Source organism: Echinops telfairi, unplaced genomic scaffold (genome assembly GCF_000313985.2).
Source record: "Echinops telfairi isolate 266 unplaced genomic scaffold, ASM31398v2 ScPeMD7_7467;HRSCAF=8505_1, whole genome shotgun sequence".
In the NCBI taxonomy this organism is placed as follows: domain Eukaryota; kingdom Metazoa; phylum Chordata; class Mammalia; order Afrosoricida; family Tenrecidae; genus Echinops; species Echinops telfairi.
Window position 1 is genome coordinate 25,967,104 of NW_022111368.1, and position 12,942 is coordinate 25,980,045.

A 12,942-nucleotide genomic window follows, 5' to 3' on the forward strand; every position below is an offset into this window, starting at 1 on the left:
CACACACACACACACACACACACACACTACACATATATATATTCCTTTTTTCCCCTGTAGTTTAACCTGTAGACCAAAGCTGAAATAACCAAATGGCACTGCAAAGTTGAAAAGGCCCAGGGGCAGTGGGGTGGTAAGACAACAATGGAAAAGTTCCCACTCCTTAGAACAATCAACCAATTGAGTTCAAAAGGGCAGCATTTTCAGAAGGCAGGGAGGGTTAGGAAAGAAGAATGGAATAAGAGATGCAGGGTAGAAATGAATTAAGGGATGTAACATTGTAGGGATTGCAATTAATGCCATGAAATATATATAGATTGTTGAACAGAAAACTGATCTGCTCTGTAAAACTTTACCCAATTAAGTCACAAATATTAAAAATAAAAAAAGGAGTTGAAAAGGAAAAAGAATTTGTCAGCACACTTTGAGCCAAGCACGGAGTTCTATCTGTACCCCTAACCCAAGCTCTAACATAGGAGCTGACTATCACGTGGGGGAAACAAACATGCTAATTTAAAATCATGACAAAATTAGCATTAATTAAACCGGTTTTCTAAAAACTGCAAGGTTCTAGGAAGCTAGCCCAGAGGAAGTGTGCACATGACCACAGATAAGGGCCCGCACTGCACACTGTTTGTCACTGGGAAATGGGAAGCAAACGCCCATGTTCCTCAACAGAGAGAAACCACATAAATAACCATGTATCCGACTGGTGCCACCAAAAAGAATAAGGTTTAGTGTCTGTGCTAACATTGAATGATGGATGGCCTAATAACGTTTTTGAAGGAACAAAAACACAATCACATCTCTGCATTATGTGCAGTCGACTTGTATTTGTACCACCTGTATCAAATGCATGTGGGTATATGTCTATACTTTAGGAATACAGACTTTCAGAATCACACTTTTTTTTTGCTAAGAACAATATTTTATTTGATAGGTATATTTTACTATTATTTGAGATTTCAGGTACCCGACAAAAGTATCTTATACAGCAAAGTTTTGAAAACCAGTGTTAAAAGATTAATCAGTTACTTCCCTCAAAATCAGGGAAGACTTTGAGGACAGTGTACACTTGCCAGAAAGGTCTAAAGATTAATTTAAATTCCCCTCCATTGCAGTATTATTGTTACGTAGATATATATTATGCGTCACTAATTACATACAATATAGAATTCAATCTCTAGTTTCACTAAAGTTGTTTTTGATTCTTTTCCCCCCAGAATCCCATTTTATATACAGATACATATATACCGTTGTTGGATATATATACAGAAGCTTCAAAAAGTTCATGGAAAATGGAACTAACAGACTTAAATAGGTAGATTTTTTCCATTTTCATGAACTTTTAAAAGTCCTTTTGTGTGTACATGTGTGAATATGTATGTCCACGCATACATAAAGACATTCAAATACTTATATATGCATAAAGGTCTCAAAAATATTAAATCAAGAACTTAACTCTGAGGAATCAAGCTGAAGAAAAACAGATTTTTTTAAAAACAGGTGTTACTTTCATCAAAAAAGAATATTAAAAAAAAAATTTTTTTTAAAAAGAATATTATTCAATCATCACAAATAATTTTGAAGAAACAAATCCACTGACAAAGTCGCATTACACTGCCAAATGAAGAAAACAGCTACAAGAAGATTACATATGAGGCGATTCACATCTTTACAACAGAGAAAAGAGTGTGGAACGTGCGGACAGCGCTACCTGAGAGTGGTGGGATTAAGGGGAGGGGGCTTAGCTCTTTTTGGCTTGTTTGTGTTTTCAAGGGCCTTTGAGGAATTTTACGGTAAGAATAGGGCAGGCAAAGGATGAGATCAATGTTCCAAAATAAACGAGAAGAGTATATAAAGAAAGAGTGTGAAGAAGCACCGAGTATTTGGAAGAAGCAACTCACTCAATGTGGCTAAAATGGAAAAACAAACAAACATGAAAAGCAATGCAGGGATGGGGTTAAAACAACATTCCATACGCTGAATCTTTAGCATTTCCCTTAAGGCTGGAAAGTGTGGGGGAGTGAAACTGTTTGGTGGTGTTCTCATACCCAGTCTTTGTAACCCCCTACCCCCCACCCCCGTCAGGTAAGGACATGTGAATAAAGTATAGAGGATTGGTAATAACTCGGGGACTGGTCTGCTTTGCCATTCCATTGGTTATAAAAGTAAACCATCTCAAAAGCAAGAACCGAAGAATCGCATGACTAAGAATGATAAGCCACCATGAAACTGTGTATGAGATTCTACCTAAAGAGGTGGAGGGAGGAGGGTACTAAGGGCCACATCACTGAGACCATCAGACAGAACAAAGGAGCCGTGCTGAGAGCTGGGACCATGAGACAGAACAGTGGGCTCCCCACCTATGCAAGGAATAAAGCTGTGTGCCTCAGGCAGGAGGTTGGCTTGCAGAGTGGGGTGCTTAGAACGTTTACCAGTGCTCAAAGAGTTATGTAAGATGTGCCCAACGGGGCAGAGGTCAAGGCACCATGCAACTGAGAGCCAGAGAGATATGCCTGATGGCATGGTTAAGAAAAGAAACCGTGAACAAAGGGGCTGTTTTCTTAGGTAACCTGTTAACATCCCTAATAAGGCCCTACAGCCATGGGTATTGTCTCTGAGTTCTCTGTGGCCCCTGCAATGAATTACTGAACCCAGCAGAAGTAGAACGCCATGGGAGGGATGGTTGGTATCTGTGGTAGTTATATAATTTGGCATCAACCTGAGACCATTATGAGTGAAGAGGTGGAGTTTAGCCTGTCAATCAGGTTGCAGCATGATGACCTCATTTGGAGGTGCTATGGAGATAAATAGCTCACTGGAGGCCAGACCTCACTCCCTGCTTTTTCTTCCTGCTGACAAGCCACATGGAGCTATGCTGATGAAGCCAAGGAGCCAGATGGAGACCCATGCCAGCACTGAGATACTTCCACCACCACTGGATCCACAAGACTTTCCACCCACTGGTCTATGATCTTCCGGCATTCTGCATCATTGCATGTGTTGTGTGAGTCTGAAGAGGAATTTACAGACTAGTACCGAACATATGGGGTAATATAGAATTTATGGACTTGATCTAGACTGGACTGCAATGTTTTCTTAATATACAATTACTCTTTATATAAAGCTCTTTCTTATACACATGAGTGTCCATGAATTTGTTTCTCTAGTCAACCCAGCCTACCACAGTGTCCAAGTAGGATAAAGAAGGATGAGGAGTAGAGGCCTGTCTGGTCTCTGCCTCACAGGAATCATCCTCAGGCCGATGTGGAGTTTGATTCTCATTCTCCTGACTGATGATGGAGAAGGTCGGACAAGGCCCCATGCCACTTCCTCACAAAGCCATTAAAGGACAGAAGAAACATGACCCAAAGAGATTCAGAAACAACACTCTTGTAAGAGAACAAAATAAACCAGTTGGCTTGTGGAGACTGGGGGGAAGGAATCCCAGTGAGGAAGCACTTAGGGTTCAGGAGAGAGAGGGGTTGAGACTGACTCAGAGGTCTCTAGTTTGGGAAATTAGGTAGAGAATAAAAGCATTAACTGAAGTGACCTTTTCTGTTATTGTCTGAAGGACAGATGATGAGTTTAACTTTGTTTAATGGAAACACTTAAGTGTTATCTAAGAGCAGTATCTAGCAAGCAGATGAGCAGACAGGAATGAGTTCAGATGATCAGCAGGGGCTACAGTGTTTGGTGATATTTCACATTTACTCCAGTAAACAATCCAAATGGCTTCCTTGCTATATACATTGACTCCTCACATCATTTTAAATGAACGTGACCATTTGTACCTATTCTTTCTTCCAGAAGTTTACAGACTAAGTGTGCAAAACAAGGTAAGAGAAAACACGGTTGTAAAAAAAGCAGCAGCAGCAGCAGAAGGATCATGGCTTAAAAAGAAAGCGGTCTCAGTATTATTTTAAGAGCTGTTGTCTTTCTTTTCGTTCAGTGGACAGTGCCTGGAACCTTAAGAACTTGCCACCAGTCACAAAGGTACAAGTCATCTGGAGGAAGGATATGGAAGAACGGGAGGAGGAAATGGTTTGCGGGTTTAATCGTCTCTATGAACTATTCTTTTTGGCCATGAGACCAAAAGAAATTAATGGTGCCCAGCTACCATCACTTAATATTTTGATTAGGGATTCTATAAGTGGATCTTGATCAAAAGGAGTAAAATTTGTGAGATGGAACGTCAAATTCTCATTGGAAACCAGGCTTACCAGACACACTGAGACTGGAGGGACTTCCAAATCTATTTCATGGAGACAACTTTTGATCCTTGAGTCAAAATATCCCATGAAGCCACCTTTAAACTAAATAACAATTTAGCTCAATAAATACTGTCTGCCTTGAGCATTGTACCTACAGAAGAATGACCTATAAGAGACTGAAATGAGAGCAATAATGATAAAGCACACAAGGCAGGTAGTATGTTACTGGTGGCAAAACAATAGGAATTTCGATCGTGTGAATGGCAGCGCAATGGGAAGTATAATTCACTGTCAACGAATTACACACGTAAAGAGTGGTAATCGGTGTCCGTTTTGTGTATCCTTTCATCAGAAAATAAAGATGTCTTCGCTACAAGAACGTCAACTACATGAAGGGTTTTCAAGTAGTCAATGATAATACTATTTTATTTTTTTAAACCAAAGGAGGGCTCAATGCTTTGCTAAGAGAATGAATGCTAAATGCACATAAACCTGGTGGAGAAAACTCAAGGACCTAAAATACAATAGTCCAGAAATTTAGCTTCACACAGTAAGAACTTAAGGGGAAGTAAGACTCCCTGTTTTCTTTGCACACGCAGGGAAGCACCCAGAAGCAGACATCGGTGGCATACGGGGTGATAACAAGCACGTCAGTGGCACGGCTAACAGAACATGGCCACTTGCACAGTTCCTTGTACGTCTCAGCCAGAAGGAACTTGACAGGAAAGATTCTCAAATGATAAACTAGATGCCTTTCAAGAAGCACACACGCACCGTTATGTAAATGTTTACTGATTTGGATGAAACTTCAGAGAGCACACTGGTTTTCAGTCAGTCACACTCGTTTTGCTTCGTGACAATGAGTAACTCCTCAGGGCAGAGCTCTCTTCCACCTGTACCCTGCATTCCTTGTTCCCATTCCTCTTCCTCTGCCAGTCCTGCCCACCTCCCCAGTGTGACCCTGGGCCAATGCTGCTGCCCTTTTCAGCTCAGACGGTTGACGATTCTAACAAGCACATACGTAGTACCTCCTGGTGTTACTGGCTACCTTTCAGGCCTATCGTTTGGCTGAAAGCTGAGCCAGGGGGTTATTCCAGTTCCAGGCCTGAAGGGTGACTAAGGTCATAGACTAAGGGGTTCCACCAGTCTCTATCAGACCAGTAAGTCTTTTTTTTTTTTAATGAGTTTGCGATTTGTCCCTCATTTTCTCCCACTCTATCTAGAACCCGTCCTATCAGTCCTCTGGACTGTTTCCTTCTGTCTTTGATTTTTTTCATTCTTTGTTGAAGCAAAGGAAAAAACAAATGCTACTCAGAAACTCTAAAGTCACTACTCACCAAAGTGGAATGTAGATGGATGTTGTTACTGTGGACTCTGTTATGCCAATTGACTCTGTCCCCAAGGCCCAGAGGCTCATTTCTTCAAGGTGCTTGGTTATGGCTAAGAAGTCTCACAGTTTTGTCCCCCATATGATCTACCATATTCATGGATCAATTGACTCAAAAACAAAAAACCAAACTCGCGCCGATTCACTCCCCGCCTGGGAAGAACTGCCCTGGTGCGTTTCAGAGACTGCAAACTCTGAGGGGGTAGAAGCCACGGTCTTTCTCTCAGATATATTTACAGCGTGTAAATACATATGTAGAAATATCTTCTGTCAAACCACATGCAAATATTAATGAATGCAGTCTCATGAAACTCGTCATCTTCCCACACTGGTTCATCTTGAGAGCCTATGCATCTACTTGTAGATTGCTAGTATTGCTATTGCAGGATTGGTTATATAATAGTGTGTAATCCTGTATAATAGTACCTCTGCTGTCTTCTAGCTCTTGTGCTCTGCCAGTGACTTCCTTTGCCTGATCACGTGCTCCCCTCCCCCTTGATGTACAATGCCTTTCCCTTCACTCACGCTAGACTTTAGCTACTCTCTAGTTAGTTACCTATGCTGCTTTCCCCTCCCACCCTGGTAACCTTCAAAGAATGTGTCTATGCTGGAATAATAATAACGTTTGAAGAAAAAAAAACGTTCTTACTTTATCTGGAATTCTTGATCTGGTAAATTTGTGGCGAATCCACTCCGTGCAAATGAGAGACTCCACACCTTTTGTCACAGGCTAAAATATAAGACATCTGTTTCACAAAACCTTGCTTAAGGCAGAAATCGTTATCCACTAATCTTGATGTGGCAAAAATCTGTTCTAACTTAACCTATACTTTTAAAAGGTTTATCTCAGCCAGTAGTAGGATGAATATATCTTATCTTCCTATTACAAGCTGAACACAGACTACTACACTAGAGGCTGGCACACTTTTTCTGTATAGGAATAGACAGGAAATATTTCTAGCTCTGGGGCCATGCAGTAGAAACACTGACCTGGACTCAACTCTGCCATTGTTGGATGGAAGCTGCCCTAACCAAACCACACCCAGCTGTGGGTTTCAAACTGCTGACCTTTCAGTGAACAGCCCAACATGTGACCAACATGTCTCTTTAGAAGCCATATAATAAATGAGTGTGGCTGTATTCCAGTAAAATTGTAATTATAAAAATAGATGGCAGGCCAAATTTGGATAGTTTGCCCTGCCCTGCTCTAGACAATGTACAGTTCACCCTAAAAAATACAATGGGAAAAAAAAGCTAAGAGTTCCCAGTATCCTTTTGGGATCTAACAATATCATCATTGTGACTTTTTTTCTTTTATTCCCTCTGCATTCCTTTAATCTTGTTTCTTTCACTTACTAGCTGAGACACCAGACAAGTCACTTATCCAATAGTCAGATTCTACAGTTATTAAAGGGAAATAATCCTGCCACGCTGGACAATCCGAGGTGAAGATAATGTATGTGAACCACCTGGCATCATCACTGAAGCCAGTCCAACTCACTCCATCAAGTCGATTCTGACACACAGGGACCCTACAAGACAGAGAAGAACTGCCCCTGTGGGTCCCCAAGGCTTGTAAATCTTTATGGAAAGCAACAGCCCCATCGTTGTCCTTTGGACTGACTGGGGGTTGGAACCACTGACCTTGTGGTTAGCAGCTCACTGGATAGCCCACTAGGCAACCAGAGCCAGAGGCCCTCCTCATCTGCCACTAGCAGATCTATAGCTACACTTTGCCCTCAACAGACCAGATGAGGCTGCGCCGCGGCACTTTCTAACAGAAAGATGGGAAGGGAACATATGAAAAGATGACCACTTAAGTTCTTGGTGGTTGTTTTTCTGCTTTTTTACTTTTTCTGTGACTAAAAATATACTTCTTTCATAATAGAAGGAGAAAACTCACAACTTCCAAAAGACAGACTATGGGGGTGGGGAGGAGTGGGGGGGCAACAGTAGTCATGTTATCGGTATGCTCTTTAGGAAAAGATCTTTTGTAATCCAAAATCTGCAGCATTCAAATAACAGATAAGCATAAACAAACTCAAAATTAATATATTAAAAACAAATTGCCAATAATTTAACTTGCCTATATGAGGCGGCTTCAAAAAGCCTGTGGAAAAACGGAATGACAAAATAATAATCGATTTTTCCTACAAACTTTTTGTAGCCCCTTCATGCTGAGTTATTAGGAAAGAAAGGGAGAAAAGTTCATTAGGAATAGAACACAATATTTTTTGGAAAAAAAAAAAAAAGAACACTTGCCTGTAGACTGCCCAGGGGTCTCTGACTGACTGAGCGCAGAATCCCGGCCATTGGGTCTGGGGAGTCCTCTCTCGAGGCTGTGAGAAGTGGAGAATAAACGCAGAGGTCAAAGACCAGGGGGTGTCAAAAGCTCCTGGGAAAACGCAATTGTCTTTTCATTCCACTATCCCACCAATGTTTTGAACCCACCTCCTCAGTCTTGGAAATAGACTGAACTTTAGCAGCAAAATCTTGGGTGTTTTAATATAAGAAATAAGTTGCAATAAATGTTTGATTTAGAGTTCAGGAAAACCACAGGTAATTAGACACTAAATGCAATCCAATTTTCACCAAATTACTTAGACTGATTCCACAAAAACGGGAAATGAAGTCTTTAATCCTAACTCACTACAATTGAGACAGTATTGTTTCATAGTGACCCAATAGGTTAGGGTGAAACTGCCCCCAGTGGGTTTCCAAGACCTTAACTCTTTACAAGAGTAGAAAGCCCCTTCTATGTCCTTTGGAGCAGCTGGTGGTTTTGAACTGCTGACCTTGCAGTTGGCTGCCAAGAGGGCTCCTTGCAAAGTGTTTATTACTCTCTTCACTTATCAACTATCTTATCTGACAGTTAGTGTTTAGGATAGAGCTAACCCATATATACAATAAAAATTTGACATATGTATGCAATGATGTACTCTTGCACATGTACAATGATGTAGTGATCCATCTCATGACCTGATGTGGTTACTTTCCATTTTCGCATATGATGCTGATTTAAAATCACCACTCCGTCTCTTTGGACCCTATCCATGTCAATAAACGAAGACTGAATGTATTATGTAAACACTCTTCTTCAACAATAATGACAGATGGAAAACATGATCATAGAGCCCTACATACAATTACAGAAAGTAAGAGAGCTGGAAGGGCCCAAAGACATACCAATTCCTATAAATGGAACTGATCACCCTTTTACTTTACGTATGAAGAAAAGCAACCCCAGAAAGTTCACATTCTTGCCTCAAGATCTTCAGCTACCAATAGAGCGTATGGTCTTGAATCTAATTCTCCTAAATTTTAGACCAGGGCATTTTCACCAAGTCATAACACCCTTCAGTTAAAAAGGAAAAAAAAGTTGAATACTCTTTTGCTATTTTGTATCTCTTTAGATAATCTAGACACATATGCATTGCTTCTATAATTTAAAACAAGTTAATTTTTTAAAATTATAAGTTATAAATTATATTTATAAATGATAAAAATTATAGTTAATTTTTTAATGCTTTGTTAGGCAGAAAGCAATGATAACTTACAAAGAGAGACCTAATTAAAGAAAATTTAGGTTCATATACATATATCTTGGGTAAGTTAATTCCCCCCCCTAATTCTTCTTACTAGAAAAGATGGTAATACCTATCTTGCAAATGAATTATTCTGTAAAACAACTAAAACAGTACCTGATATATAGAAAGCCAACAAATGATGGCTTTTATCATTATACAACTCCTGAGGTATAAGAGTGGCCCATGTAAACAGTTTAGTGCTCCGTTACTAGCCAAAAGATAGGCACCTGGAACCCACCCGGGGTGTCTGAGAAAACAGCTTGTGACCTGATTCCTGAAGGTCACACACAGCCTTGAAAACTCTATGGAGCAGTTCCACTTTACATGTGGGGTGGCTCACCCTGGGTCTTTTTGACTTGCTGGAAACTAATGACACCACCACCACAGTAATCATAAAGGTATATTATATGGCAGTTTGCACCCACCCAGTGGCACTGCAAAAGAAAAGGCTTGGCTATGTGCCATAAAGATTGCAGCTACTATGGAGGCAGTTCTACGCTGCAATATAAGGGTTTGCCATGAACTCAACAGCACAAGACAACAACATAATACATATATGCTAACATTTATCAAAATAGGGGGAAGTATTGTATCTCAGTGTCTATCAAATCCATCTCTCAAGCTCTGTAAGTCTTTCCTGGGATATAGACTAAGCAAGGGAGCTTCTTAGCAACTGAACTAATCTCTCAAAATGAATTATGGATCAGGCAGTTACAGAAGTATCAGATATTAAACCCTTTGTGCTCTGAAAAAAAGAATTTGATTTTGTTCATCTTCTATTGCCAGCATCTACCACACTGTCTGAAGAACATCAGACATTTGGTGTTTGTTGAATGAATGTATGAGTAAGTTAATGGATCAGCTCCATGATCCAAATCAGAATTCAGAAGTATGTCAGAAGTTCATAACGGTCATTCAAAGTTTAGATCTCAAACATTACAATTCAGAAAAACATTTTCTAGTTCAAATCTTCTACTGTGTACTTGACTGTTTTGATATCTTATATTAAGCCTTCCTTGAGAGATGCTTATCCCTTCCGACCCTCAATCAACTAAATAATGCTACATGATTTTGCCTACCACATTACTTCCCAAGGTGTTACATATTAACCAAACCAACTTATTTCAAAGGACATTATGCTAGGTTGGCAGAAGAGCAGTGAGAAAGAGAAAGACCCCCTCCCCCAATGGATTGACACAGTGGCTACAACAGTGGGTTCAAACATAGGAATGATTGTGAAGCTGCAGCAGGACTGGGGGATGTTTTAGTCTGTTGTACACAGGGTCGCCATAAGTCAGAATCTAACAACTACAGCAGCATTACTTGGCCTTCAACAAACGCCTCCTTGCTGGTCTTCCTGCTTCCATTCCAATCCCCTTTTCTCCATAAGAGCAATCATCCCATTAAATCCTGAGTAGATCATGTCCCTCTTCTGCTCAACACCTTCTGATGAGCCAAGTTTCTCACTGTTGGGAGTGAAGGTTACTGGTAACCCAGAGGGAAGGACTAAAATCCTCTCTATATCCTGGATTAGAGGCAATATTCAGGTTCAGCTTTAGATAGCAAAAGGTACCTATACATCTAATTATCGATATGTGTGTATCCATGAGTTAGTGTATATGGGTTAGCCCTGCCAGCTCAGGGGCCTAAAACCAATGGCACCTAAGCAGCAATGACCATACCCAGTGGTTACATCTTGCTTTCGAATCCCATTCTCTAATTAAAAATAAATGTATGAACCAGGATTTGGGGAGAACTGGCCGATTATGGGGCTGGACAGAAAATAAATGATGTGAGCCTGGGACATTTTGCAGTGCCAGAGAGGAACTGCTCAAAATACAAAATGAAATGGGCACCGGAGGGCAATGGTCAAATCAAGTGTTCCCAAGGGTCAACCAACTCAGGAGCTGAGTCACAAAATAAGTAACAAAGACCTGAATTCCCACCCAAACCATAAACAAAATACCCATGAGTCCAGATTGTTATGAATAAACAAATTTATAAGGGACATTCTTCCACATAGAAGAATTCAAATAACTTATAGATACTCCCCTCTAAAAGATGTGACGCACAATAGTCCTCACCCCTTAGTGTGGGCCATGCTTAACGGCTTGCTTCCACAGAGAACAGCATGGAAACAGAAAAGAACCTTACAGAAGAGAAACAGGACAAGCTCTGGCAAGTGATCCCAGTTATCATCAATGGTGGTAAATAAAGTTGATAGCGGATGCCCTTGATGTGGTGAGAACAGGCCCTCCATCTTATGGTCTTTCTCTCCCAAACTCATCATCATTCTCTATCTAAAGCATCAAACAGACCCCACCTACAAAATACCTGATTTCCTACTTAGTCGAGGTCATCAAAAACAAATAAAAGCCTGAAAAACTATGATAATCAAAATGAGCCTAAAGGAGATATGTTTACTGGATGTACTAAACAACCAGAATCCTGATGGTGTAGTGGTTGAGCGTTGGGCTGCAACCTGCATGGTCTGGAGTTTGAAACCACCATCAGCTCCGAATGGGCAAGAGTGGGCTTTCTACTCTGGTAAACAGTTACAGTACTGTGGAAACCCACAGGGGGTTACTATGAGTCAACAATGACTCAATGACAGTGAGACGGTTTGGGTTTTTTTTTTGTTCTATGCTAAATAAAATCCTGGAAAGGGGCATTAGGTGAAAACTAGGGAAAGATGCATCCAATGAAACGCATGATCTCATTTTCATGAAAAGCGTTAACTACTACTGGGGTATTTCCCTTCCCTCTGATTTGCCCCGTAATGTCTGCATAGTTTTTACAATGATATGCATGTAATAGTTCTTTAAAACGGCAACTTCATTTTCTAACGAGATGTGTAACTAATTATGAAAGAGGGTAAAAATAAACATACTACTGAAAATGCAGAACACATAATTTCCCCTTTACTTGAAAGCAAGCAATCCGACCATCCTGCTAACAGGCAAGAACGTGCAACAGAAGCCTCGGGCAGGTAGCAACCCACACAGACAACAGTATCACAGCTTTTAGTAAAATGGCAAAGAAAGACAGACAAAAATCTTTCTTCTTCTGGGGTATAGACCGAGCAGAACTGGCTAGCGGACGCGCGCTCAACCGGAGCCGGGGACTCCATCGCCGCTCGCACAAGTACTTGTCGAAAAGATGAAAACCTCCAGCTACTCATTTTCTACTTACCCGTGTGCCCGTGGCCGGAGAAATCGAGGAGCTGACTATCCTGCCGCTTCTTTGGGAACGGCCTTCCACACGAAGGGAAAGCCGCACCGGAAGAGAACTATGGAGCGCTACATCCAAACCCTTCCGTGGTGACGCTCGTGGCCGCCCAGACCGGCCCTTTGGTTCCGGCCGAGTGCCTCCCTCGGAGGGAGCGCGCAGGCGCGTCATTTTCACGTGATCGCTTCCCGGAAGCGCCTTCGGTTTCGTTTCCGACTGTGGCTGAAGTTGAGTGCAAGTGCTGGAGCTATGGCAAGATCCGGGAGGGAGCAGGAGCCGGACAGCACCGCCGCAGTCACGGTGTTAAAGCGAGCGGTGGAACTCGACTCAGAGGACCGCTATCAGCAAGCTCTGGTGTGTTACCAGGAGGGGATCGATCTACTCTTGCAAGTTCTGAAAGGTGAGCCCAGAGCCAGGGAGGAGGACAAGAGCAAAAGGCGGAGTCAAAGTTAAAATCAGTTCCTGGGAGTACTTGAGTGGAGGCCCAATGTCCTTCTGCTACCTTAATACTAAACCTATAAAT

The 12,942-nt window shown here is 41.4% G+C and overlaps 2 protein-coding genes across 4 annotated transcripts in view; one reads left to right on the forward strand and one right to left on the reverse strand.

Moving 5' to 3' along the window:
- MRPL30 (mitochondrial ribosomal protein L30) overlaps nucleotides 1-12,491 on the reverse strand; it is a 14,642-nt gene extending 2,151 nt beyond the window's left edge. The window contains exons 1-4 of the mRNA XM_004704454.2: nucleotides 12,384-12,491; nucleotides 7,867-7,943; nucleotides 6,254-6,334; nucleotides 4,710-4,731 (exon numbers count right to left, since the gene is read on the reverse strand). Of these exons, the coding sequence (XP_004704511.1) occupies nucleotides 4,710-4,731; nucleotides 6,254-6,334; nucleotides 7,867-7,917 (154 nt within the window). The 5' untranslated portion in view covers nucleotides 7,918-7,943; nucleotides 12,384-12,491. The remainder of the gene's footprint in view (nucleotides 1-4,709; nucleotides 4,732-6,253; nucleotides 6,335-7,866; nucleotides 7,944-12,383) is intronic.
- A 151-nt stretch (nucleotides 12,492-12,642) lies between these two features.
- MITD1 (microtubule interacting and trafficking domain containing 1) overlaps nucleotides 12,643-12,942 on the forward strand; it is a 7,811-nt gene continuing 7,511 nt past the window's right edge. For all 3 annotated transcript variants that reach the window (XM_004704348.2, XM_045283892.1, XM_045283891.1), the window contains exon 1: nucleotides 12,643-12,819. In XM_004704348.2, coding sequence (XP_004704405.1) covers nucleotides 12,669-12,819 — 151 coding nt within the window. In that variant the 5' untranslated portion in view covers nucleotides 12,643-12,668. The remainder of the gene's footprint in view (nucleotides 12,820-12,942) is intronic.